Below are 14,582 nucleotides of genomic sequence, written 5' to 3' on the forward strand. Positions count from 1 at the left end.
GAAAAACTCGTCAACACAGAGCTGCTGAAGCCTGCTGGAAGTCATTCCAGTCGTATCCCTGAGCCACTAGATGTAGCTAGTATTATCGATGACGAGCCGTTGGACCATGTGCCTTTGGCTGGTGTACCTGATGACACCGCTGGTGGTCGTCTTCTCCGCGACAGAGCCCTGCTGCCGTGAGCCTAGTAGGTATGGCTCTTGAGACCACTATGTTCTCTGCTTTGTCCGAGTTTGGGTCTGACTCGTGACTCTAATTCGTGTTTTGGCCGTCTCTGACGATTGACGTTTAATAGTGTGTGTCATAAATTTGGTTCTTTTGTTTATTATTATTATTATTATTTTGCTTGTTCGCGTTGGCATCAACCTGCATAAAGCAGGTATATAGCCTTCGCTTAAGCTGCCATAAAAAAGAAAGCTCATCCTAAGCGAGAGGGCTGGAGGGAAATATAACGATAACGAGATACAGAATACAAAGAAATCCGATGAGTTCAACGTACAATTCAAAACAAGAAAGAAAGGAAAGAAAAACAGAGCCGAATCTACCGATTGATCCGTCAATCGACAAAGGGGACTAATTCGTTAGTGTTGCAAAGTAGAAGCTGATTATAGTTGCAGATCTCCAGGCCAGGGCCAGCATATTGCCGATTCTGGATAGGTCTCCGCAGCATTTGATGTGGTAATTATCATAATGTTTGATAAAATTGTTAGAGTATCTAGTATCTAGAGTACCGAGTATCTAGTATCTAGTATCTTTTGTTTTGTTTTCTCAATTTATTGGCTCCTATTCTGCGATAATTGGTACTGTTTTTTATCTTCTTCTCCTCATTTTTAGTGACAATTGTCACTAGGGGGCATGTACTAGTATCACGTTGCCACGTCACGTCCTAATATGACGTACTGGCATGTGCTTCAGACTCATTACGTGTGGGTGTGCTGTGCACGCATGCATGCACCCCCTGAGCAGATAGAGCTCTCAACCACGCGGTGTTCAGTGGTTGTAATTATTATTGCAATGGCATGAAGACAGTTTCGACTTTCTATTTCTCTTCCCGTTACTTTAATCCTATCATGCATTCAACTTTGTAAACCATATGAACTGAGTGGGTGTTCGTTGTGTCGGGTGCACTCTGTGTGCGTGCTTGAGATTCCCCGACAGGGTAGTCCGCAAAACTCCACATGAACATTACATGTGTACATTATGCATGTTACGAACTCATGACCTCTGCATGTTACGAAGTCATGACCTCTGCATGTTACGAAGTCATGACCTCTGCATGTTACGAAGTCATGACCTCTGCATGTTACGAAGTCATGACCTCTGCATGTTACGAACTCATGACCTCTGCATGTTACGAAGTCATGACCTCTGCATTTTACCCATTGACCCCGGATCTCCTCAAGTCTATCGCCGAGCACACAGAAGGCTCCGCTGACCCTTCCGGTCTGGATGCTGCTGCCTGGCGCCGCATTTATTTGGCGTTCAAAGGAGCCTCAACACGCCTATGCGAGGCAATAGCTGATGGCGCCCGCTTGCTTGCGACCCGTGTCATACCATCGGAGGGCCTCATTCCATTTCTTGCTGGTCGACTAATTGCACTGGACAAGAAGCCTGGGGTCCGCCCAATCGGGGTTGGCGAGGTGCTGAGGTGCATTGTTGCTAAGGCGGTACTACGTGTCGCAGCCCCGGATATTGAGAAAGCCTGCGGATTTATCCAGAAGGCATGCCAAGTTTATGTCGGTTCTCGAAAGTCACGCTCCCCTGCGTGAAGTCAGAATCTCCACCAGGAGGACTCCCCGCCATGGTCCGACCGTGATCTATTCCAACTGAACATGCGCAAGAATAGACTTCACCGAAAGTGGCTACGAGATAAGACTAACGTGCATCTACATGAGGAGTACAAGCGAGCCCGTGCAGAAGCCTCAAATGTTTTCCGGCGAAAACGCAATCAGCATTTCCAACAGCAGTGTCGTGATCACTCCTCCAACCTGCGGATGATGTGGTCCGTGATCAACTCTGTCACTAGCCGTTCTCGTCAACATCATCAGCCAACGTGCGACATTATAGAAGTCTCGGATGCCTTCCACAGCATTGTACATAATCCGTCCCGTCCGGCGCAGCTCCAGATTCCCATTGGTCCACAGCCGCAAGGCTCAATGCTGACCTTCCAGTCAACCACCCCAGATGAGGTCAAGCACCTCCTGGAACGGATAAATCCCTGCAAAGCCACATGCAGTGATGGGATTCCTGGGTGTCTGCTACGTGCTTGCGCTGACCTGTTAGCTCCATCGCTTTCAGTGCTCTTCAGCTCATCGCTGAGGCATGGTGAAGTCCCTCTGGCTTTCAAACATGCTGTAATAAGCCCTCTCTTCAAAGCTGGCGATCCATCGGTAGCTGCAAATTATCGTCCTGTGTCGCTCCTGCCGATCGTATCCAAGCTACTCGAGAAGATAGTCCAGAAGCAACTTGTTGCACATCTGGAGCGATCATGTGCCATACCACCGACTCAGTTTGCCGTCCGCCGTGACCACTCCACAGAGGATGCCCTAGTTGTAGCCACAGATGGCATCTTAAAGGCCCGGGACGACAAGTTGACCACAGGCGTCTGCCTAATCGACATGTCAAAAGCCTTTGACAAGGTCAATCACAGCCAACTGGTCCGGGACCTATTCGATCTCGGCCTGGACAATGCCTCCCTTCGCTGGTTCTGCAGCTACTTAAGCGATCGAACCCAGCAAGTGCGCATTGGCCCCACCTACAGTGTTGCTGCTAAGTGCTCATCTGGTGTACCTCAGGGCTCCGTCCTAGGACCGATCCTGTTTAGGATGTACACCGGTGATGTCCCTGCCATAGCCCATCCTGCTCCATCTCTGCAATTTGCCGATGACATTGCCGTGCACTGCCACAGAAAATTAGTGCTAGCCACATCAGCCTGCCTATCAGGGGCCGTCACCAACGTCGCCGACTGGCTCAAGTATCGACGTCTGCTTCTAAATGACAAGAAGAGCCAGGTCCTGTCAATTGTACCAGAACGCAATGCGGGTCAGCATGTCGCTGTCCGCTGCAACCAGACAGAGCTTTCCCTGAGCCCAACAGCAAGGTACCTCGGCGTGACCCTTGACGCCGCTGTGAAGTGGGACCCCCATGTTGACGCGATGGCGAAGAAAGTTGTGCAGAAGATTGGAGCACTGTGGCGGTCCCGCAGATGTCTGAGCCTCAGTAGTCGCATCCAGTATGTGAGGTCAGTCATCATGCCTGACCTCCTATATGGGTCTAACGCCTTCTCTTCCTCCCTCAAGGTTTCGCAGCTTGATCGCCTTCAGGTCCTGCAGAACCGAGCGGCGAGAGCTGTATATGGTTTGCCGCCTCACACCTCGGCTCAGCCTCTGCTCGAACGGATGTCCCTGTACAGAGTTCGCGAGTGCTACGCCCAGAAGCGGCTCGTCCTGGTGTGGCACTGTGTCAATGGGAAAGCCAGCAGTGTCCTCCAGGACCTATTCTCACCATCAGCTGGCAGCACCACCCGGCACCAGGTTCCAGGGGCCTCACTGTCCCCTCAGCACAGTCAGAAGCCGGCAGATCTCGCCTGGCCTTTCAGGCAGCCTTGGCCTGGAATGCTCTCCCAAGGAGTGTAAGGGAGATCAAGGCTGCCCAGCAATTTAAGCTTGCCTCCATCCCCTACACCTTGCAATGAATGCTCTGTCTGACTTTTCCCGTCCACACACCACGTCATTTACTCTTCTCTGCGTGCTTGTGCGCTTATGAACTCTTTGTGTTCCCTCTGTTGACGCTTCAAAATCGCTCTATTGACACTGCAAAATCGCTCTGTTGACGCTGCAAAATTGCTTATCATCTCCCTCCCTCCCTCCCCCCCCCCCTCTCTCTCTCTCTCTCTCTCTCTCTCTCTCTCTCTCTCTCTCTCCCCGTAGCTCTCTCCCTTTTTGAAATTCGCTTCCATAGAATTGGGCACCATTGCCCGTTTGGCCTTGCGAAGTAAAATAAAAATCAACAACAAGTGTGCGGGCCAACCAGCTGGGATAGAGGCGGCGGTGCATGCGGTGCAGCAGATTTACAATGACGAGGAGACAGATGGAGTGCTGTTGGTGAATGCTCGCAATGCATTTAACAGCTTGAACAGAGAAGCGGCGCTACACTATGTCCAGCGGATATGTCCTGCCCTCTCCAGCGTCATCATGAACTCCTATCAAACGGCTGCACGTTTATTTGTTGCAGGTGGAGGGGAAGTCAAGGCGAGTGAGGGAACCACGCAGGGCGACCCCCTCTCCATGGCCTTTTACGCAGTTGCCACCATACCGATCATCACTCGTCTCCAGGAGCAGCACACATCAATCCGGCAGAGCTGGTATGCGGATGATTCCAGAGACAGATTCGATTATGGTGACGAGCTGCAGGCAATTGGACGACGATACGGATACTTCACGAACTCCGAAAAGACCCAGCTCCTTGTCAAGCCAGAGCTGGAGCAGGAAGCACGCCAAGTGTTTGCCGAGACAGGGATCCGCATTGTCACGGGGAGCTTGCGTTATCTCGGCTCCGAGATTGGATCGGAAGAGACGGTTGCGGAAAATGTGCAGCAACGGGTGGCGAAGTGGAAGGAAGAGCTGAAGCAGCTTACTGAGATTGCAAAAACGGAGCCACATGCTGCCTATGCTGCAATATCTCATGGTTTACGTGGTAGGTGGACCTACCTATTGCGTACAGTACCTTTCCTTGCACAATGCCTTACCGACCAGGACAAGGTGATCACGGAGGAGCTTCTACCTGCTCTAGCGGGCCGTGATTCCTTCCTACCAGAAGAATGGAACCTTCTCCGCCTGCCCTGTCGACTGGGGAGGGGATGGCCCTGCCGTGTTTTCAGCAAATGGGTACGGCGGAGCTCCCTGCGTCGAGAGCTGTAACGGCCCTTCAGGTGGAGGAGATTGTACACCAGAATGATGTTCAATTCACCCATAACTCCACGGAGGATGTTCGCCAGGCAGCCCAAAGCGAGAAGACACGGCTAGCGCTTGACCGTCGTCAGAGGGAGCAGAATGATTTCGTCACGATCAAGAGCAGTGCGTCCCCTGCCTTGGCTCGTCGGCTGGAGAGTTTATCCACGAAAGGCGTGTCGAGTTGGCTCGGGGTGACCATGGTCACCATCTGTCCAAGGGAGACTTCCGCGACGCTCTAGCTCTCCGCTATGGTTGGTCTCTCTTGGACACACCAGCGAGCTGTGTGTGTGGGGAGCCGTTCGACGCCACGCATGCGATGATTTGCCTGCTAACCTGCGAGTGCGCATGTGATCATTCACATGCTCTACAATTACTTACAAGAGCCGTAGCTACTACTAGTACTACTAGTAGTAGTGTAGTCACACTATACATGTACATGTATGTACACCAATCCTACGCAACACTTGCCTATACAGTTTTTACTGATTTTAGCATTTTAAATGACAAATGTATGAAAGTTCTGATGTGGAGACTGTCAGAAAATGCCACAGAATTAGTGAATGTGTCAACGGTGAACAGGAAGGTCATCTTGAAAACGCTCGCTAACAGCTGTGAGTCAGAGAGATGTGGTTTCGCCCGCTCGTTCATTATCAAATTGCACTACCACTCAAAATCCACCAGATGTGCCAGTAATGCCTCTAACGTTATTTCTAGCACTTTACTTAGATAGTGGTTCACATGAACTTCTCGCTACTCTAGAACATGCATACATGATGTACTGGAACATGCAAGGCATAGTACCACTAACTCTGTCTTGTTCTTTCTCAGTCTAGCCACAAATAACTTTAAAAGAAGCGTCTCAAGTTACTTTCTTATGATTTTTGCTCACGAATACTTCGCTATCGAGTATTGTTTTCTATGATGTGCTTGCACACATCTGTACTTCGAGTACTGGCTCACAAATTCCCATATGAATATGAGGAAAACTCCATCTCATTATTTTGAAAACAGATACGATATGAGTGTGGAAGACTCAGCGAATAAGACAAGACTTTCTTCAGCAGCCTTGTAGAATCTGTTAGGCCAGCATTAGTATTGACACATTTCTGCGGGATGAGCAGATCAGCCGAAAAAGTGAACTAAAAAGAAACGGGTACTATGGTTACTAATTGGAGGGGAAATACCCGATCCTGACAGTGAGTGGGTAGAAACAAGACTGAAGGCAGTGCGGATTAGGATGTTGAGCTGCAATTCTACTGACGCTATATCTGTAGCCAGCATCATGGGTAATGTTAGTGAAGACAACATGCGGAAAATGAAATTGACAAGACATTTGAAAAAGGAACTTCTACAAATGTAGCAGTCGTCTGATTGACTAGTTCCACAGCCGAATAAGCAATAACCCAGCTCCATCTCTAATGAAATAACCTTATTACATTCAGCGTTGGACAGCGTTGATACGATAATTCAATATCACAAAAGCGAGTATTGAACTTGCATCTGTACACTTCATACCTCTTTTTTGAATAAGGTAATTATGATAAAAAATTGTTAACTCCGTAAAACTTAGGAGTTTTGATAATAATTACGAAATTGTTTGGTTGAAAGTGATGATGTGCCTTAAAAACCTTATTGACAGTGTTTAACACATCCATTCACGAAGCTGGCTGCAGCGCCATTTTGAAAAGGCAGTTGTCCAGCTCAGGAGAACAGTGTTTTCAAGCCGTGTAATGTTTGTTTGCTTAGTATTGCCTTTTTGGGAGGTGTCTTCGTGCTGACAGAGAGTGAGCGACCTGCGAGGGCAGTACGGGGTGCAGCAATTGTCCTGCATGAAATAGTGTTGGCTGAGCAGTTGCCGAATGCTGTGCAAAATGCTGCTGGTGCAGCTGCATCGGCGATGGGAGAGAGTGCTTCTGTGCCTGATGGTTATGCGTCTGAGACACAGGTGATGACTGGTGCTGCGGTGTGTGAGCCACCAGCGATAGCTGTGTGTGTGTGGGCGTCGGCAGCTGATGGTGGTGAGTTAGATAGATTTGCGACTGCTGACATTGGTCATGTGATGCCTGGTGCTGCTGATGCTGCTGCTGATGATTCTGCTTCTTGAGCTGCTGTTCTGGATGTTGATGATGAGGTTGTTGCTGCAACTGCTGACGTGCTGCCGGGTATTGGAAGTGAGTTTGTTGCTGCTGAACAAGCTGTCTGTTTTGAGTCAGTTCTGGCACAGGTGCTGGCACAGCTGCTGCTTCTGTTGCTGCTGTTGCTTCTGGCTGTGGTGGCGGCGGCTGTGGGAATGTCTGTATGGAACATGTAGGCAAGGGATCATTTCTTGTTGCTCTACTGCCTAGGCTTGCCACTACTAGGTCACCCTTTCCGGCATTGTCATGGCATACTTCACTGAACCCCGCATAGCTATCAGACGGCTGTCCAGGTGGTGTTGGCCGTGCACTGTTGACCAAATCACTACTAGCAGTAGCCGGGGCAGAGGGCAAATGATAAGGTAACTGAGGCAAAGATGACGTGGATGCTGAATTCACAGTCAGCATGCTTGCGGACGTTCCCAGCGGTAAGTGTTGCGGCTGTGCAGGCTGACACTGGTCCGTGCAAGTCACAAGTGAAAAACCTTGTTGTTGATGTTGGTGTTGATGCTGCTGCTGCTGTTCTTCCTGTTGTTGTTGATGGTGGTTGTGCTGGTCTTCAAGTACCTCATCGGATGAAATCGAACTGCCATGATCACTTTCTCCGTCCGCAGCAATAGAACCATCCGCAGACGGCAAGTCACTGTTCTCTGCGCTGGTGTCCGTGGTACGGTAGGAAAGAGCATTACCGCCATTGGCTGCATTTCGAGCATCATGCTGCTTGGTGTGCTTTCTAAGCGAGCTCGGGTGTGTATATCTCTTCGTACATCCTGCTGCCCTGCATTGGTAGGGTTTATCATTCGTGTGCACGTGCATGTGCTTCTTTCGATCCGAGGAATTTGCGAATCTTCTCTTACAGTCCGGGAAGGTGCAGGCAAACGGCTTTTCCTTTGTGTGGACTCTGTAGTGTATCTTCAGGTTTTCGGATCTTGCGAATGCTTTGCCTGTGCAGTCTTGATGCTTGCAGACAAAGGGTTTTTCACCTGTATGAACTCGTATATGGTTGACAAGCTTGTACTTGGCTTTAAATCCTTTCTTGCGTGAACACTGGTCCCAGTGGCAGATGTGAACGTTGCCATCGTCCTGTTCGGTAGTGTCCTGTTGCTGGAGATGAACGTTGCTTATGTGCTGCGCTAGTTCGGTGACACTATAGAAAGCCAACCCACACAATTGTAGACCGTTGTTTACACGCCATTCGCACAGATTTCTGGGATGTCCGCCAAACAGTGGAGGGGCAGAGGGGTTGTCCGGTTGATACTCGACGCCTTGTGCTAGATGGTTCAGTGGGGTCTGTGGAAAGCCGGCGTGCATTTCCGCAGGATGGTTAGAGCTGGCCATACTGCCGTGCATTGCTGGGACACTACTCGGCAGATAGCTGCTAGCAGTGGCATGGAAGTGGTGACTCATTTGCTGGCTGTAGGGAGTCGCAAATTGTGCTGGTGATGACATAAGACCAATGGTTGGTTGAGGCTGTGGTGGGAGACCCAGTGTTGACTCCACTAATGATGGTCTAAGCCCCACAATACTACTGAAGCCACCAGTGTTGATAGGTTGTCCAATAAGGCTGTGCTGCTGACCAACAGGCTGCGGTTGGTTTGCAATAGGCTGAGTTAAGCTATTGTTGGGATCAGGCTGTACCGGACCGACATATGTCTCTGCAGCTTGCAGCCCTGTCTGTGCCTGTTGATGTGTCCCATCGAATGCTGTGTTACATAGCAAAGCAGAAATTGACAATGTGCAAATAAGATATTAAAGATAGCAATTGTTTGATACTTGATAACACTGACTGAAGTGGTCCTGCCCCATAGATGTGTGCTTAGTTTTGCATCAGTGAGTTGTCCCTCAGCACAGATTTATGAAATTAATGGTCCCTGCGCTGGCACACAGACACACACACAGATCATGCACACACACACGGGCACACAAACACACATGCGCACACACACACACACACGTACACGCGGACACACATGAACATATGCACACATTCACGCAAGCACACACCAACATGCACGCACGTACACACACGCATACACGTGTCATACAGGTACCGTTGAAGCAGTCATGTACATGATTGTACACACTGCTCTCTGAAGTAGCCAAGGACCTCCTTCTACATGGCTAGTACCAGGGAGTACTGTAAAAGCCATATAACGAAGTGCTAACTCTAACGAGTTAACAAGGAGAAATCTGTCGTTAAAATAGAAATCGTTATGCAGAAATCGATACATATACTGTCCTATTGAGCGTGGAGAATGAGTGAGAATCGTTACCTTTGGTACACGTAAACTAGTCAACTTTGGAAAATCGTTATAATATGCGCAAATATGGCCGAAAGCTCTGTCGCAATATTTAGTTCTGAAATATGCGCCTCGTTAGAATAATGGCTTTTACAGTTGTATTTTACTACTCCCTGGCAAGCGAAGGCTAGGCTAACGGAGTAACGCCGATGCCAACGCGAAAGGGCTGATGATGATGATGATGATGATGATGATGATGATGATGATGATGATGATGATGATGAGCATATGAAGTACAAGCAGCAGGGCGTGCGTGCCCGGCGAAGGCAGCGCAACCTGGCTAGAGCTCCACAGACTGGCGGGTGCACATGTAGAAACTGTGCACCCTTGTTCGCGTTCCTCTTTTTCATTTTCGTGGCCATCATTGTGATTCCACTCGTGGTTTCTTTATACGAATAATCCGCGATTGACCGTACCACGAGACGTTTGAATTGTGTTCCACCTTGCAAGTTGATGTGTTACTAATAAAATTATGTTAGTAATCGAAAAAAAAACAAAAAAAAAACAAAAAAAAAAAAAAAAACATTTGGCATGATGATGATCATTTAATGTTTCTTCCTTAGTGGTGTAGGTAGATTCTGTTTTGTAAGCATAGTAGGACTACTTTTGTTTTGTAAGTCAATCTCATTCTCCACGCTTTGCTGTCATTTGGTTATGTTTTAAAGTAGTTTTTATGACCTGATGTTTGTTTTTTATATTTGTAGTTCTATTGTTGACATCTTTTGTCTTTTCTTTGAGTTAAAAGGTTAACTTCATCCTCGTTTTCTTATTGCCTTGTATTGGAATTTGCCCATAAAAGTGGCTACGGTGTGATAATGCATTTTTATATTTCGTGTTTTAACATTATTTTCAGAAAATTGCTCTTACAATACCTTGCGTTTTATATTCATAATATTGTTGCCCGTAAAAGCGGCTTGGTCACATGATGATGATGATGATGATGATGATGAGCAGGCAAAAAAGAATCAATATCCGCTGAGCATCCCATTGCTTTTTAAGTTGCTAATCCCTTCCCACTTTGTGTACGTGCTCTTCATTTTCTTTTTTTCTCTTCTTCCGTGGCTGGTCTCACCCTCTCCTCAATTCAATTGGCTGTCTTGACATGCCACGAGGTGCAGAAATAAATAAATAAATAATAAATAAATATGCCAGCCGCGTTGTGAATGTCGAGCGAGGATCGTTCACCCCACTGGTGATCTCGACTTATGGTTTCAGCGGGCCTGAAACAGCTCAATTCCTAAAGCCTCTTGCCTCTCTCTTTGTAGAGAGAAGCCAGGATCTCAAATATCCTGTTGTCATGGGTATGTTGCGTACATGTACCCGCCTGTCGTTTTGCCTCTTGAGGTGGGCCATTACGTGCTTTCGTGGTTGCCGAGGGTCTTATAACAGACGGCGGGTGAATTCCTTTGTGGCCCAGTGTCGTTTGGCCGCATAGTGAATTTTTATGCTATGCCTCTCAACAATATCACTATGGATAACATCACATTTTTTAAATAACTATTTGGTAAAGTAACACCATCTGTCATTCAATATCTACCTGGTAAAATAATCAGCAATTTAATATCTACTTGGTACTAATCATTCAACTGTTAAATGTCATATTTTTACCTGAATATCTATCACGATTTTTGCACATAATCTCGGTTATCACCGTTTCAAGCCCGTACAAGAGGCCGTTTGATGATGATGATAATGATGATGATGGCTAGTGCTGACACCTACACTAGGCTACAGTACAGTACACGTAGTGACGTACTTCAACTTTTCAAGCATTACTATCTACCCATAGAAAATAGCATGACATCACGCTGGAGTAGCAAGTAGGTTCCTTCCAAGCCCTTGGCTCCCAATACTAGAAACAGGCACAAGCTTGAACCTGAACACTTCTTTCGATCAAGTGTGGTCTACACCCAGTCATGAGCTAGTACTAGTACTAGTACCAGTACAATGTATTGCCTACTATTGGACTTGAACACCTTGATACTGACTAACTTGATAGTGAACAAAACATGACCGACTTGCAGCTGTACATGATGGCTTCTTTTTACACTCTACACATGTTTTTCAGTATCAATTCCCCCCCCCCCCCCTGACCACTCATTACATGGACATGATTGTAGTTCCGGATTTCAACACGAAGAGAACATCATTTTTCAACACGAAGAGAACATCATTTATCACACAGCTTGCGCAGAGATTCCCCAGATAGTAGGAACGGTATTTTGCAGTTTCTGATTTCATGCAGAAGACCCGGAGCAGGTGTAAACCTTCCGAACTCTTAGCGACCTCTCTCTGCAGCTGCACAACATGTTCCTCCGTTCTCCCTGCCGTTTGACGACCTACAGTTTAGAAACTGTGATGCACTCATCGCACTCTCTGCTGGGGCTTCTCTCCTGGATCCTGCTTCACTATGGAAGGAATGAAAGTCATACAGCGAGCTTCCCGTCTTGACTTCTAGCAACCATCCTCCGAACCACTCCACAGCACTGAATCTGCCAAGTACTAGTAGTACACAGCTTCCTGACTACTTCCAAAGAAGTACGTGATTGGCCCAGCTGTGTGACACAGAAACGTACATTTGCCAATCTCTGCTCAGCTATCAACTCCCTAACGTTTCAGTGCAATGTTCCCTGAGCGCCGCCTTTCCTCAACCTCAGTTCGAAGTAGAAGACTTTGCCTTGATTGGTTGCAAAACGCAGTGAAAAGGTCTACAAAGGTCGCACGGCACTTGTCAGTATCCCGGAGTTAGTGCATTCAACCAGCAATAGCAGCACAGTTAATATACCATTGGCGATGATTTGCTTGTCGGCCCCAGTAGATCCGAAGTTTCACGATTGCCACGCAATCACACTAGTTCTTCACAAATTCCCACGCAATTAGTACTGTTTGCTTTTCGTTTCAAGCGGCTCGTTGACTACTGCATTTTGGGTCAAGAAAGGATAAGCGACAGTGAGTTTAAAACCCAGCGGCTAAAATGCACTCATTTCGCCCGAGCATTCTGACTGTCTCTGTGGGTAGTTAGCTGATTCGTTGCTACTGTTTTTTGCTTGACCTTTACTGTCAGTGTTGTGCGCTTACTTTCTACACATTGCCGGATCTGCAATTAGGAAATGACATTCTAACTGCGTAAGGAAAAGGAGATTCGCTGACTTGTGACAGCGAGGACATGTTTAATATAAACTGCTTGCAATGACATTATGTAAGTCTGAAATAAGAGCTCTCCTTCTCTCCCGCCCACTGGCAGGTTGTGCAAGAGCCTGATCGATGGCAGGTTGCTGAGGTCTAGTAGAGTGGTTGGCCGTGCTAGGCTGTCAAGGTCTGATAATAGTAACTGGCCATGCGAAGCTGCTGAGGTCTGACACCTTAGTATGTACATGTACATTCCGCTAGCTGCTACATCAGATTAAAGTGTAGGGCGGATAGGGACTTATCACCATGCCTATCGTTGTCCAGCCCAGTCTCTCCATCAAAGATTCGCTAAGCCTAAGAATTCTACCATGAGTGACAAACTAACTTCTCATCGTATAAAACTATACTTTACTTTCCACCCTATAGTCAAACTTACTGCACGACTGTATACATCAGTTGAATTCCAAATTCAAAGTCATACTGCGAGGAAAATAATTAAATCTTCATTTTCGATTGGTTATACACAGCAATGAACACACAGAAAATTCACTGACAATTTTTTAATTTTGTAGAAAGAAATAATTACCAAGGAACTACAACTTCCGCTATTATGTCCACTAACACCACCAGTCACTCAACAATCAGCTCATGCGATAACTTTGCACGACACTGACCGACGGTACTGACGTTCTACAACTAACTGGCTATCAGCTCTAGCAAGCCTCGGATGCGAACTCCAACAGCCTTCCAAATTGGAAGGTCCTAAGTTATATGACAACATAGGAGGGGAAGGTGAGGGGAGGGGGGGGGGGGTGAATTGCTCACTAAATCCTTATACAATCCTATTGGGCTCTCCATCCCAGTCCATTCTAACAGGCTTGATAAACATTTACACTGTCTTGGCCAGACGGGGATTAGATGTAGTGACTGTGTTCGACAGCTTCTACTGACTGACTTAGACAATTCCATGCCGTGATTCACAGCCCATTTCACACACACACACATACACACACACACACACACACACACACACACACACATACACACACACACACACACACACACACACACACACACACACACACACACACACACACACACACACACACACACACACACACATGAAGTCCCATCCACGCTAGAGAGCAGAAACTAGACAATTCACAAAGCAAATAATATATCGGGGCAGAAACCATGTCTAGCAGGATAATATTCTCAAGTTTTTATCCGATACTGGAAACACATAAAATCCCAAGACATTATGTACAGAGCATACAGGTGCAAAATCCCAAGACATTATGTACACTAGGTTGCAAAACGTTCGACTTTCGTCCCTTACCCTGTACAGTAGGCATCTTTGGACGTTGTGAGTACAACGGCGGAAAATACTGCATCGTGTAGCTGGGTAGTTGAGCTCCCGTCATCCCTTGGTGGCCTTCTGCTTCTGACGTGTTCCTTGAGGAAGACATTCCGAACGTGACAACTAGGGCAGTGTCAAACAGCCAACCGAGTCTCTGGAAAATGGCTGTACTTTTTCGTCCACAATGGTAGCCAAAACAAGTGAGGTGACTGGCTTGTCCAGGGAACAGCAGCAAGTTCTGGTCCGGGAGATACGGATAGAATCCACGGAACGACAGGATAGTCCTGATCCACACTATTACAGGAGAGTGACTGCTGGAGTCTCGCAACGTAAAGAAGAATAGGAGATGACCTGTTGTGAAGCGTACTCGTAGCCTGTGACTCGACGAATGGTGCCGTTTCTGCTAGTCAGAGGGTTATATTGTTGCCCGGAATCTACCTATGCAGCAAGTATGCGCTAGTGCCGGCTTGAGTCCACGGTGTTCGTGACGTCATTCAACAGGCATTACTAACGTCTTTACCCCTTTGTCTTTCGCTGTCGCCGGCAGTAATGTATAGCAGTAGAGATCGCACATTGTACAACGAGCCGTTCTGAGTTCGGTATATTTTTAGTAGCAGTGGGTAGACTTACTGCAGATTCATTCATAGGAAGTAGCTTAGAGCAGACCCGCTCGTTTCGGCTAAATTGCCCCGATCAGGTTTGTGATGG

At 47.4% G+C, this 14,582-nt stretch overlaps 1 protein-coding gene across 1 annotated transcript; it reads right to left on the reverse strand.

Moving 5' to 3' along the window:
* Positions 1 to 5,951: 5,951 nt before the first annotated feature.
* Positions 5,952 to 14,272, reverse strand: LOC135808205 (sex-determining transformer protein 1-like). Its single transcript, XM_065321360.1, has 2 exons — positions 13,854 to 14,272; positions 5,952 to 8,788 (listed from the first exon to the last, which is right to left on the reverse strand). Exons 1-2 carry the CDS (start codon positions 13,981 to 13,983, stop codon positions 6,693 to 6,695), a joined length of 2,226 nt encoding a protein of 741 aa, XP_065177432.1. The 5' UTR covers positions 13,984 to 14,272; the 3' UTR covers positions 5,952 to 6,692.
* Positions 14,273 to 14,582: the final 310 nt, after the last annotated feature.

This window comes from Sycon ciliatum, chromosome 2 (assembly GCF_964019385.1).
Source record: "Sycon ciliatum chromosome 2, ocSycCili1.1, whole genome shotgun sequence".
Taxonomy (NCBI): domain Eukaryota; kingdom Metazoa; phylum Porifera; class Calcarea; order Leucosolenida; family Sycettidae; genus Sycon; species Sycon ciliatum.

Excerpts from the sequence above, each read along its gene's own strand:
- LOC135808205 (XM_065321360.1), bottom strand. The coding sequence starts at position 13,983 with ATGTCTTCCTCAAGGAACACGTCAGAAGCAGAAGGCCACCAAGGGATG. Across the intron at positions 8,789-13,853 it reads AAAGATGCCTACTGTACAGG|CATTCGATGGGACACATCAA; the intron begins GTAAGGGACGAA and ends TATGTAACACAG.